Source organism: Notothenia rossii, assembly GCF_949606895.1.
Source record: "Notothenia rossii genome assembly, chromosome: 4".
Classification (NCBI taxonomy): Eukaryota; Metazoa; Chordata; class Actinopteri; order Perciformes; family Nototheniidae; genus Notothenia; species Notothenia rossii.
The window spans coordinates 77,951,913-77,964,555 of NC_136902.1; the positions used below are offsets into that span (position 1 = coordinate 77,951,913).

At 40.8% G+C, this 12,643-nt stretch overlaps 1 protein-coding gene across 12 annotated transcripts in view; it reads right to left on the bottom strand.

Moving 5' to 3' along the window:
* Positions 1-12,643, bottom strand: part of dock10 (dedicator of cytokinesis 10) — a 60,230-nt gene that overhangs the window by 12,182 nt on the left and 35,405 nt on the right. For 8 of the 12 annotated variants that reach the window (XM_079676592.1, XM_079676597.1, XM_079676596.1 and 5 more), the window contains exons 7-36: positions 12,476-12,610; positions 11,976-12,162; positions 11,098-11,186; positions 10,613-10,696; positions 10,224-10,382; positions 9,874-10,122; positions 9,653-9,775; positions 9,068-9,150; positions 8,826-8,948; positions 8,660-8,739; positions 8,384-8,571; positions 8,172-8,237; positions 7,961-8,053; positions 7,672-7,795; positions 7,436-7,557; positions 7,191-7,274; positions 6,205-6,297; positions 5,909-6,027; positions 5,611-5,680; positions 4,141-4,254; positions 3,887-3,958; positions 3,626-3,772; positions 3,342-3,425; positions 3,158-3,254; positions 2,970-3,002; positions 2,586-2,764; positions 1,764-1,880; positions 1,124-1,241; positions 901-1,022; positions 137-251 (exon numbers count right to left, since the gene is read on the bottom strand). In XM_079676592.1, coding sequence (XP_079532718.1) covers positions 137-251; positions 901-1,022; positions 1,124-1,241; positions 1,764-1,880; positions 2,586-2,764; positions 2,970-3,002; positions 3,158-3,254; positions 3,342-3,425; positions 3,626-3,772; positions 3,887-3,958; positions 4,141-4,254; positions 5,611-5,680; positions 5,909-6,027; positions 6,205-6,297; positions 7,191-7,274; positions 7,436-7,557; positions 7,672-7,795; positions 7,961-8,053; positions 8,172-8,237; positions 8,384-8,571; positions 8,660-8,739; positions 8,826-8,948; positions 9,068-9,150; positions 9,653-9,775; positions 9,874-10,122; positions 10,224-10,382; positions 10,613-10,696; positions 11,098-11,186; positions 11,976-12,162; positions 12,476-12,610 — 3,469 coding nt within the window. The remainder of the gene's footprint in view (positions 1-136; positions 252-900; positions 1,023-1,123; positions 1,242-1,763; positions 1,881-2,585; positions 2,765-2,969; positions 3,003-3,157; positions 3,255-3,341; positions 3,426-3,625; positions 3,773-3,886; positions 3,959-4,140; positions 4,255-5,610; positions 5,681-5,908; positions 6,028-6,204; positions 6,298-7,190; positions 7,275-7,435; positions 7,558-7,671; positions 7,796-7,960; positions 8,054-8,171; positions 8,238-8,383; positions 8,572-8,659; positions 8,740-8,825; positions 8,949-9,067; positions 9,151-9,652; positions 9,776-9,873; positions 10,123-10,223; positions 10,383-10,612; positions 10,697-11,097; positions 11,187-11,975; positions 12,163-12,475; positions 12,611-12,643) is intronic. The other 4 variants (XM_079676590.1, XM_079676589.1, XM_079676587.1 and 1 more) reach the window with 2 other exon arrangements.

Consider the following 12,643-nt stretch of genomic DNA (forward strand, 5'->3'; position numbering starts at 1 on the left):
ATAATTTAATAAAAGATACAAAATATTTAACTATTCATTAAATCTTCTGGGCTCTGTATTAGTATTAAGGTACACAATTCAAAAGAGCTCTGGACTGTACTTTACTGTGTGAAACCTTGGTTTAAACATTTCTTACCCTCAGATATGGTTTTCATGATGTGCAAAAAGCACATGAGCAGACTGCGGGTCTCTGCCTGGTCCAGCTTGTCACAACGAGAACCGTAGCCTATGAGGGACTGCGGCCGTGCAAACTGAGAAGACAGAAACATCAGACAGAAATACAGTCAGAGATAAACTGCTAGTATAGAATCTGTATCTAATGGTATCTACTGAAAATGATTAGGAAAAGGTTTGGAAACATCATTAGGTACGATATACCTACAAATTAACTATTTAATTAGTAACTTATTACCAGAAGTTACTAATTAAAAGAAATACATAGATTTCAATTAAGGATACTGTATTTTTTGGAGTCTAGACAAAATTATTTAAGGGTAAGGGGGGTCTATTTTTGTAATCAAAGGCTGCAGCATTTATTCTTTCAAGTGCTATTTGTCTATCTCAATTATAAAGTAAAGTATAAAGTATGTTTAATCCTAAACTACCAGGACGCCCCAGGTTCGATGTTTCTTTAGCTGGTATTAGAGCAGCTTGTCTAACATCAGTGGTTGAAAATGGGAACCAATGACATACAGCTCTTTTATAAATACATATGTATAAATAAATATAGATATTTTTGAAGAATTTATTAGATACGACCCAAAGAGAGGAAGACACACAGTATATTAAAACACACACAATGTATCTACACAATTTAAATTGTTTTAACACATCTGCCAGCAGCACCACCGTCAGACCATGCGAGACGTGTGAGTAATACCACAGGAGCTGATGGCTCACCTTCTCACATCCGTCCATTTTCTCACTGTTCCTGTCGCTGTTGCTAGGGTTGGAGTCCACGCTGATCAGAGAACCCCGAGAGTCGGTCTGGTTACCCGTGGCAACTACCAAGGAGGAGAAGGCTGGTTGGGTGGGGGGGGGGGATTCAGTAACAATGTCCTACTCACACCTTTTCATAACCACACTAGAAATACATATACAGCTACACACAAGCATGTCATACCTGTGATGGAGTTTAGTACTTCTTTAGAAAAGGATGCATCCACAGAGTTGCCATGGCGAATGACGGGAATCACCCCTCCCGCCACTACCCCTCCTACACTGAGGTCGTCTCGAGAGCCCTGGTGGGGGGGCGGACAGGAGAGTCAGGACTCATTTAGAGAAACATATTTGTTGCTCGATTTTTTTTTAATGTTTTACCAGAATCTTCATATTTTATTAGTTATAAGACCATGTTATTAATACTTTATGACATTATCCATGAAGGTAATCAACATAAAAAATGATAATAAATTATTATTATTTTTTTCTATTTCCAAATGAAAGCAAGATTCAACATGTATATGGATTGATCCACATTATTCGTGAGCACACAGTTGTGTTTAAGTGTTGTGGAAATCAACATGAACTTGGTCAAATGTAGGAATGAGCAGAACTTTTGTTGTTGTATAAATGACAGGGTTAAGACCCACTACGCTTGTCCTAAAGTAAACGGTTGGAGTTTACATGCTCTGATAACTAACAAAAGGAGAACTGAAACTAACTAAATAAGAACAAACGCTGCAGAAATATGTATGATGCTGGTCACAGTTAATAAATCCAGTATGCAGAGAGTCAATCAATCATATCATCTTGACTCTTACTTGGTCACTTGAAGTGAAGTAGATGGGGAAGACGTCCCTGAGGAAGAATCGAGGCATGTTGTCCAGGATCAGGCCATACAGAGGCAGGTACAGAGATGCAATTCTTGCCTGCTTTTCCTGGAAGGGAAGTCAAAGAAAAGGGTATAGCATTTAAAGGGTTTGTGCACATTTTATATCCTGTAAAAAAACTTGTAATACAACAAAGAACAACATGCAGTTTGAATGAAAAAGCTTGTAATGATACACTAAATACGTTTCCACAGCCAACCTACCCTGGCAAGAGATAAAACATGTATATCTTTACAGTATGTGGGTTATCCATAGGAAACGTCAGTGCAGTCACATGATATTTAAAATGTTCTGCCAACATGATTTGTATTTCTTTGGCAGACATTTGGTCTTGACTAGAGCCGTGCTGCTGTGTTGTGGTTGGCAGTATTTGGTTCTGTTTAACTGAGGACAAATTACTGCCTCGATCTGATCTGGACACTTCCCAGCATTCATCAAGAAATCGTCTCTGCCGCTTGCAGCTGCTACGAACAATCACATGTCAGTGTGTGTGTGTGTGTGTGTGTGTGTGTGTGTGTGTGTGTGTGTGTGTGTGTGTGTGTGTGTGTGTGTGTGTGTGTGTGTGTGTGTGTGTGTGTGTGTGTGTGTGTGTGTGTGTGTGTGTGTGTGTGTGTGTGTGTGTGTGTGTGTGTGTGTGTGTGTGTGTGTGTGTGTGTTACGTATGAGTCACATTGGAAGAATGTCTACTGTTAGCCCATGACTCATTATTCATGCCTTTTAGTTTTCTGCCGTGTAAACATGTGTTCTGGCTACCTTGGTGGCATAGCGTGCATCCAGAGAGTGTTTAGCCATGAGAGTCTTCAAGGTGGCTAACGCAAGGTGTCTCAGGTCTTGCTCGTCCTGGAGGGCCAGCCCCAGTTCCCGTAGCAACAGGCCAGTCAGGAAGTGCTTCCTGCAGAACTCTCCGGTCAGGTTGTACTCGGGCACTGACACTGAGAAGGGATAAAAGATTCACTTCATTCATCCAATATTCGCTTTCCGTCAGGGAGATAATTAATCCTTTTCTAAATAAAGATCTGGTGACAGTAAGCAAATAATGTGATAAGCCAATTGCCCATGGATTTCCTTATCATCACACCACTGTAGCACGCACACTGAGGCGTGAGCACACAGAAAAGAATGAGTGAACATATTTACCATGAGTACTTTGTGGCTCTGGGGATGAATGGTCTGACATGGATAAAAAGTCAGAGAAAATGACAGGATGAGAAAGAGAGAGAGAAAGACAGAGTGTTAATAGACAAATGAGTGTGAGAGCTATTGATGTATGAGTTACCACATTAACACGGTGTCAATGAGTTACGGGGTATGACTCGGGCTCTTACCTGCGATGCGAGCGGAGGGTAGCGGCAGACTCAGAGGGATGTAGTGTTCGTGGTTACACACGTCTCTCAAGAATTCAAATTTCCGCTCACACAACACCTGCCAGACACAAAGAAAAAAAGTATTATTGAGTTGAATATGCATCTAGTTGCACATTTATATTGTTTTCTTGAATGTTGATTTTACCTTGCTGTCAGTGGCAGTGATCATGTTTATATAGTTGCTTATGAGTTTGAATGTGAAGCCTCGGTCCATGAGAGTAAAGCAACGCTGTAAAGAAGCAGACAGAAAGATATGGGTCATTAAACACTAATGGAGGAATAAGTTGCTTTTAAGTGAATGATTAAAGGGTTTGCAATGATCGCTCCCAGAGAAAACACAGTATGTTTACATGCACTCACACTATTATGTTTCTTTTCTCTTTAACATTATCATTAAATCCATGATTAAACAACGCATTTTGCTCCCACCTTGACAAAAGCTGCCACGGCCAAGTTTGCGCTGCGTGTCTCTTCTGCTAGGTCTTTGTTTTTCCAGAAGATGTGTTCAGACACCGTCTCCACCAGGGTCTCCACGCGGCTCAGGTAGGATGAGGGGAAACGCTGGGGCCTCGGAAGCTGTAGTGACACAGAGTCAGCGTAAAGCAATCATGCATTGTGTCCCATGTCAGATTATTTAAATTCAAAGGAACTTTGCTGTAGGCTTTCAGGAGCAGTAATATGCCACCTTACCTTGACCTTGTCAGAATCGTCCAGATTTTGGGCCATGGACTTGACAATCAGCTCAAAGAAGAACCACGAGAACTGAAACCAGCAGGGGTTCAATTAAGGTCAATCTTGCTCCAATTTTGTATAATCTGCTCCAGCTGACAACTGATTTATTTTCCCTGATTGACTATTCTTGAGGACCTTAGAGTAATAATTAAAATGGAAGTTTTCCATTTCATAATAACTAAACTGAAGCAAGTATGAGGAGAGAAACAAACCTTCAGGACGTTCCTGACTGCTGTCTGCTCATTGCTCTTCAGGTCAAAGGTCATCCCCTTAGCCAGCTCCTCGTGAACCGTCCTGAAGCCGTGGGCCTCTGACTTAAACACATACTACACACAGGGAGAAAGAGAAACGAGTCAGTTACATGTGCATTCTTATAGTTCTTTAATGATTTTGGAGCATTGATTTTTCCATTTCGGAGAAGCTAAAGTAGAAAAATAACAGATGAGATTGATTGAAAGAAACTTAATTTGTTCATATTTTTATAGCAAAAAATACATTTTCTAGTTCTCCATTGAGATTATGAGTTGCTTTTCTTTGTCTTACACTTCAGAATGGGATATATTCCAGTTGTGGACGGTTTGTCAAGACATTAAAGGCCATTAGTCACAGCTGAAGACTGGCCCTAGGTACACAGGCTGCTCCAATCAGCTCATTATTGTTTTAATTAATCGATCAAATTGTTAAACAAATCAATAGGTAAAAAAGTGAAAAGTGTCCTATGCAAACTAAAACTATAGTTGAGAATTATATGTATTTCTTCTCCAAGAAATTATAAACAAATAATGGATTTTGACAATTGATTTTCTATTTACCAGTTAATCATTACTTGTGTTTAATGTTTCAGTTATTAAATGTTCAAATACATATAGTCACAAATAAGGTAGATGCATTTTGAGAAAACCACTGAAATAAGGCAAATAAAATAGGTTCCATTTGGCTGAGAAAAATAAAACAATGCAACAAATTGAAGGTTTGATTACATAAAAAAAAAAATGTGAATACTACCCAATTCATGCTACAGTAAGTTGAACCCCTCCCTTTCCTCCCTTCTCATTGAACACACACACACACACACGCACTGCTACTGCACATCATGCCAATCTGTTACTATGGCAACCCTGGTTCCATTAGCTGTGCTGCTCTTCCCCTCCCACCACTCGTCTCTGCCGCTGCCTCTTCAGGCGCTGCGGTTTCCCTTCACTGTCTCCAACATGAAGCAGGTCTTGTGGTTTCTCCTGCTCTTTTCTCTAATTCTCTTACTGATTTCCCCCTTAAACAAACATGCCTTGTGACTCTGATTGAGGGGGCTGGACGTCTTTGTTTGCCTCCTACTCAATCACTATTTCTTCTTCCTCTCCCTCATCTTCTTTCTCTCGCTACTTCTCTGTTTGTGTTTGCACAGTTTTCTGGGCACGCGGCCTTAGCCACACTCCTGCTAACTCAAACACACACAAACATACACACACACATATACACAAACATACACATATACAAACACATACAGCCTCAGAAATCAAATAGTATGTGCAGAGATTCCACTCCTTAATGGAAAACAACAGCCTTCATAATTATTATATGGTCGACCCTGACAACACGCATACAAACAAAGGCTCAATCCAAGGGCTGCTACTCGCTCACTAATCAAAACATCTTATGTTGGTATACAGAGTGTTTTATTATACCTTGATATACGAGTGCAGGTAGTGATCCAGGTTTTCTTCATGGCACTTTGCAACAATGTGAACCAGCACTCTGCAGACACAGGATAACAAAGAGCTTTCATTATTACATCCTTTATTGAAAAACACATATTTTCTCTTGAAAAGCAGAATATTTCAATTCAAAATGCTGGATTCATCAAAAAAATGTAATGGATATGATGTTTAAACAGAACACTACCCTCACTGTTTGCTTTACTACATCCTCTGAGCCCCCACCCTTATGAGCCCAGCTGTTGTAGACCGTAGTACCGCTGCCTACCTGGTGGTGGCAGTAGTGACATCATCGTTGTCATTCTGTGTCAAAACCTTGAAAAGCTGGTTGAATAGCACAGGCAGATATCGGATGATCACTGGGATCCTCTCCATACTGAGAAGACCCTGGAAAAGGTGGAAAAGAGGGGGAGAAGATAGAGAAGGGTGGAAATAAATAAAAAAAACGTAAACCACAAACAGGCAAAAAACAAAATGAGGTTTGGCACACAGTAATGTTGCATGTATTAGACAAGTAGCAAGGCTTTAGTTTGGGCTAGGGGGATGTAGTGTCTTTTTTCTGACCTTCAGGCAGTTGAGGAAGTTGGAGGTAGGAGGTAGTGAGAGGTCCAGCTCTCTTTTCTGGCACTGCTGGAAGAATCGGTTCAGGTGGGGGTCCTGGCAGAGAGAAGAGAGGCCATGAATATCAGGAGCATCTGCAATAACACTTACTGGACTGGCTCCATTTCAGCAAACAATTATTCCTCAAATGTGAACTCCACCAAATCACCACGTTTGTCAAAATGTCATCGTCTCAGCGTTGTCAACAACAGTTTAAGTATTTCAAAAAGTACATGAAATAAACACCAGGTTTGTTGTGGAACATTGGAATAGGCTGACGATAGTATTATGGAGGCCAATGTACTACATAATAAACCTAAAAAACAACAACAGTTCAGCTATGTTGCAGTAGCTCAGAGATTTATACTATATCTATACCATAAATATATGAATATTTAATATTTATCAATATCTTTTTAAAGTGTCCTTTTAGGGTGCGAATAGAGCAGCCAGTGTTTGTTAACTTAATACGAATGACTTTTTTCCACAAAGTATTGCAAGTGAAACTTAGACTGACATAGCCCAGCTGTTTAGCACTTCAAACATCATCTACTGGCATACTGTTAACATCCACATTGTTGTTTCATGTTCCACATTAATAGCACATATAGTTTCAACTATTTTTATAATGTTTTTACGGGTAGCTTGATCGTCAATTTATGTCCATTCACTGTCCCACACAAGCCATTCATTTTAATTATGCTAGAGAAGCCAATTACCTTATTGGGGTGAACATTTTCTTTTAGGCTAATACCTTTACAGTGCATTTCCTGATTCTGACTCTTTTTAACAAAGAGAAAACCAGCCCTCCATCAATTATAATCCATTTTGTTATTGTTCATACTGTATGCCATCCTTCACAGGGCATACTTACAGTAAGACACATAGCCAGTCCATCACAGTAAAAACAAAGTCAGGGGAGACTGCAGACACCCAGACGAGGGTCTTACCTGGGTGTACACTGTGGAGACGACATTGGTTGACACTTTGAAAATAGTTTTTCCCCCATCGACCCATTTTACATCAGCTCCATTCTGTAAAAAGTCAAGACAGCTTGAGTCTCACACCAACAATCCCACAATGTATCACATGTATTAAATATAAATATAATCCCCTCATCCCAAATGAATGTGTTTATTATTCAGCAGTACTTTTAATATTTATACACATTGTGGCTTTCCTTCCTCGCTCTTACCTTGGTGTTGCTGGCTTCCTTGATGGCCAGGTATCCAGGCTGCAGGGTACAGGAGACAGGGACGCTGAACTCCTGGGACGACAGGCGGCCTTCTTTGAGGAGGGGCAGCCAAGAGTACCCCACTAAAAACACACAAATACAAAAGTACTGACTGTTTGGCAAGACGAATCACAAAATAACCATCTGCACATAAATAAAAGTTCATTTAAATGAAAGCTCCAGATCAATCGACTCACCGGGGGTCTCCAGGGTTTCTTTCCTTTTAGCATTCGTCTTAGCATTAATGTCGCAGGTGACGTGGTAAAAGGAGAAGAGAAGGTGGTGCTTTTCATGAAGTTGAGTAGGAAGCTCAATCTTCACCTGAGGACACAACAGCATGTAATGAGCTGCAAAGGGATGCTGCAGATTGTCAAGGTGTCTATAAAAATGCTCTAGTTCATGTTCTGGAGAAGTAAAAAATCCCATTCACGGCTATTAAGATATGTATGTGGTGATTCCTCATCACACAATAATCCCATCCTTTACCTCATCGTAGAAGTCGGGGTTCTGGGAGTGATGTAGGACTGTAGAACAGGCTGCTGTGGTGAGGACTGGACCTCCTGGCTTGCCGTAGATACACTGGAAAAACAGCAATAGAAAAAGTTGCAAAATAAAGTCAGGTTCAGCCAGTTTCTCGTGAAAGACAGAGTTTAACTGGAGCTGTATAAACGACAATAAAGTCACATCAGCATTCCACCTTTAAAGGTTTGGCAAATTCTTCGTCTGAGCAGCGGAACTCCACATAGACGGAGAGGTTACGAGCCTGCGAACAAAAGGACCATTGTATCATTTATAATTGGGCATGTACAAAAACAATATATCAATTATGGAAAAACAAGAGGACTGTTGTTGATTATTTGGGATTTAAGGACACTTTCAAATGATCATTTTTAATTTGCCACGCTATACCTTAGCAAAGCTCTTTTGACTGTCATATTTCAGATGTTTGGGGTAGACGTAGATGTGATTCCTGTAGACGCGGTGTGGCTGTGTGAACTTGGTGGTGTCCTGGACAAACTCCTCCACCTCCACAGTAGGCAGGTGTTTGCTCAGGTCCTCAAAGGGCTTCACCGGTACACAGGAGGATGTCACACAGTCTGAAAACACAGAAAGGTTTCAGACATATTAGCAGAGTAGACAGCAGAACGGGAAAATAAATGGGAGGTGTTCCCTAAAAACACATACTGGGATGCTCCAATGGAACATAGTCAACGGAGATCTCCAGCGTGCCAGGAATAGTCTGCAGTTTGCTGGTCTTCTCAGCCCTGCACAACCAAAAATGTGAATTAGTTGTTGTAAGAACTGTTTATCTTGCCTTGGAAGAGTCTAAGTGTTCTACAGTTTGCCTTACCTCCTGTACTCAGACACCATCTTAATCAAGTCATCTGTGGTGATCTTGTTACTCTCCTGTTTGAAGAGAGGCGAGAAACGAGAGTCTCTGTCTAGGGCCCCGTGGTTATCCTTAAACACTGACCTACAAAAGACAAAAAGAGACATGCAGACTTTGGTTAGCCGTCAGATCCTGTTGAGAAAACATGGCAGATAATATTTTTAAATGTTTAGACAACTGAGTCTCCAAGCAGGGCCACTGACCTGACGGACCAGGCAAATGGCATGCGGTACTTTCCCAGTTTGCTACAGAACTGTTTGTTGGATTTCAAAATCTTCTGCACAGTCTGTACAAGACAAAAACAGAGGAAGAAGGACAGAAGGTAATGTTAGCAATACCAAGGCTGTAATTTTTACATTGTGATGTGGTCAGCCCTTAACAATTATTGACCTAGCCAGAGGGACAGGAGGTTAAATGTCTTGTGATTCACTTAGCCATTTGAACAAGGACCACATCGAGAGCTGCCAGCGGGAAAGCCGGGAAATCTCTTGGATAGGATGTCGGAAAAACCTCTTTTTAAATATCTGACCGGACTTGCATTCAGTGATGAAGATAAACTATTTTGTAAATGTCATGCATTAAAGTGTTTGAGTGGATTTATCCATTTCCCGTACAATAAATGCCCTAATGGCATGTTTCATGAGATATTTCCCTACTTGCTTCAAGAGATAAGACGATATAAAAGGTTGGGCTCTATGTTGTTGATCAATGATAGTACATAAATTAAGTAATGTAAATTTTGATCAAAAGTGGTATTGACTAAAGAAATTAAAAAAGGACTTTCTCACCTTGCTGGAGTCCGTATTCTTGATGTAAGGTTCCGTCCCACAAGCAATATTTCCCATCAGCACCTTTTCCACTCTTGCCACCATCACGATGTCGGTGTGGGGGTTGGTGACTGAGAAAATGGCCTGCATGTAAAGCATAGGAAATACAAATTAAAGATATTCGACATGTAGCACCGTACATCTAATTTGTAGAACACACTGTGGTTTAAACATTATTTGACCTGTTTGGGAAAGCTTAGCCACTGCTCTAACTCCGGGCTAAGGCTACAATCTCCTGGCTTCTTCTCAGCAGGAGAGCTCAGGCCATTCTCCTGAACTTCGACCCCCGTCGCCGGTTCAACTGTCCCGTTACAGCAGCCTCCTAACATCTGACGCACCGCCTCGTGGTTGAGGTCTACGTGGAAATCTGCAGACACCTTCCTTCCTTCTCGTATATCCAGCAGAGCCAGCGACACAAAGAGGGGTTCAATCTGGTGGAGCAAATGGAGCCCAGTGATTGTCATTATAGACCCATGGTGATAAACATTTAAATATGTTTGAATAACTGTCTGAAATGCTTTCTAATCCTCACATTAGTGACCGGTCCAGTTTCAGTCTCGTTGACGCAGCCCTGTAGCATGAGGTTGAGAGATCGGCAGGTTATCATAAACCTCCTGCCCAGTTTCTCCTCAAACGGACGCACCGTTGAGTTTTCAACTGATGAATGTTCGGTCCGCGGGCTCCTCAGGACCTGTGGTTGGTGAGACACAATTGACCAAATGTTTCTGATGAGATCTAGTTAAAAACTGCAGAATTATGACAAACATAAAGAATAGATTCATGTCATAAAGGAAAAATGCATGAAGTTAAACATAAAATAAGTAATGATAGAGTAAACACTACAAAAATAGTGGAATACTCAAAGAATATATGTAGATGTATACAGTATGTAGATGTGCAGCCACATTAGTTTATTCTTACAGGAGTATCAGGATCCAGGGAGAACAGATTCAATCTCTCTTCTCTCCTGGCAGAACGAATTCCTTCATCTGTCTCAGAGATATACTGTCAGGGAAGAGATAGAAATAAAGACAAAAAAAAATGAACAACTACACAAATAATAAATAGCTTATTATGGATTATAATATCAGTAAAACAAGTTTTCAAAAACAAGTTTTCTTGTGGAACAGGAAAGTCATGTTTACGTTCAGTGCTTCTCACAAAAATGCATTGTGGGAATTCTTTAGGCCTATAAAAACATGGCAAATTCCTCCCTCGTAAAATATTTACGAAGCCAACTTTTTTTATATCTGGATATTGGCATTGTTTACATCCATGTAAGGCTGATAAGCACTTTCATTATTTTCTGTCTTTAGCTAACACATTGCTTCTTTTCTACCATTACTGTTGCCCATTGGAAAAACCATCAGGAATGTGTTCTGCTTGAATATGTACATGTGAACTACCTTTGCTAGCTCTGGATTGATGCCGTTCTCTGTTGTAGTATCTTCATTCTCCTGTAAGCAGCAGTCACTCAACGACAGGTCAAACACATCTGGAGGGAGAACAAACACGATCAGTACTCCTGAGAGGGACCTCTGTTTATGAGTGATGACACCGAGTGGATGGGAAAGTTTATCTAAGCACTTAATTTTCCCAAAAGGTTAAAGGCTATATTGTGTTTTCTAGAATAGGTTCAGCAGTACACTAAATACACACTCACGGAGTCAGCCTATATCCATCTCAGAATAAAATATGACTATTTGTGGTATTTACGGGTAATAAGGGAGGCAGGCTTTTGCAGATATATAATGGTCATGTGCCCATTGCACTTCTTCTAAAAGGCCATCCTCAACAAAATGGCTCATTAGTGGTAGGTCACCACACGCTCACAGCCTGATTTAAAGGCACCACAGAGCCATGACGGCTGAGGCCATTGCATCATTCCACCACTTTTCACCAGGTTGAGTTTCATTGCTGTTGCTGTCTGTTATGATTCAGGCTCTCACATATTATCAAGTTTCATGAATTTTGCTATTTAATAATAAAGTATGATGTATTAAGCAAAGGTGGAGTCAATGAGCCTAAAACTAGCTGAAATTAGTTGGACAGAGAGGAGACGTTAACACTTTTGCTGACACCGGGTTAAAAAAAGTCTTCCTCTCTTGAGGGCACCATGATTTATACATGTGTTGGAATTCAGCTTAAATGTCCCCTCCTTAAATACCCCTCTCGCTACTAAATTACCATTTGTGCTTACAATCCCTCTTTGCTCTTTCCAACTATTTTTTTATGGTAGGTAGAGTTTGTGCTTTCCTAAATACAAAACCAGAGCCGCTCTCACCCTGCCGATGGTCGGTGAGGTCAAGACTCTTGCGGTCAGGAGCGGGACCATCGTGGGGGCTGATCTGTAGGATGCGGGTCAAAGTGCTGATCCATTCCTCCATGTCCTGCTCGCTCTCCGCGGCCAGCACGAAGTACGTAACCTCGTTCATTTTCAGCTCAAAGGCATGTTTCCTTAGACGGTTATTCTGTACGGGGATGAATGGAAGGATGAATAGGATAATGTGGTTAAGCAATGAAACCAGAGCTTGGTTCGGCTTTGGAAAACTTGACTCTTTCTTCCAAGTGCAGGTTTTGCATGTGCTGAATTATAAACATATCCTTGCTTGCATGGGATTCATTGTTACAATTTATTTACTTTGCTGCTTTGTGCAATATTTAGGATTGAATAGGAACGGGAGCATAAAAAGCCTCCCTATATTACTCTGAATATACAATTCTTTAGTATGTATGAGATAGTGTAAATGGTGCTCTTATTTATTTAAATGATTTAAGACCCACCTGAACCACACCAGTGCAGGAGTCAAGGAAGATGCACCCTTTGGGCTCCTTGGAGATCTTTTCATCTTTGTAGAAGTTCATGATGTACGAGTTATCCGTCAACTGGGTGAGCTGAAAATATCTCCTCTTGAACGACTGCGCAGAAAAGGTGCAAATATTATTAAGACA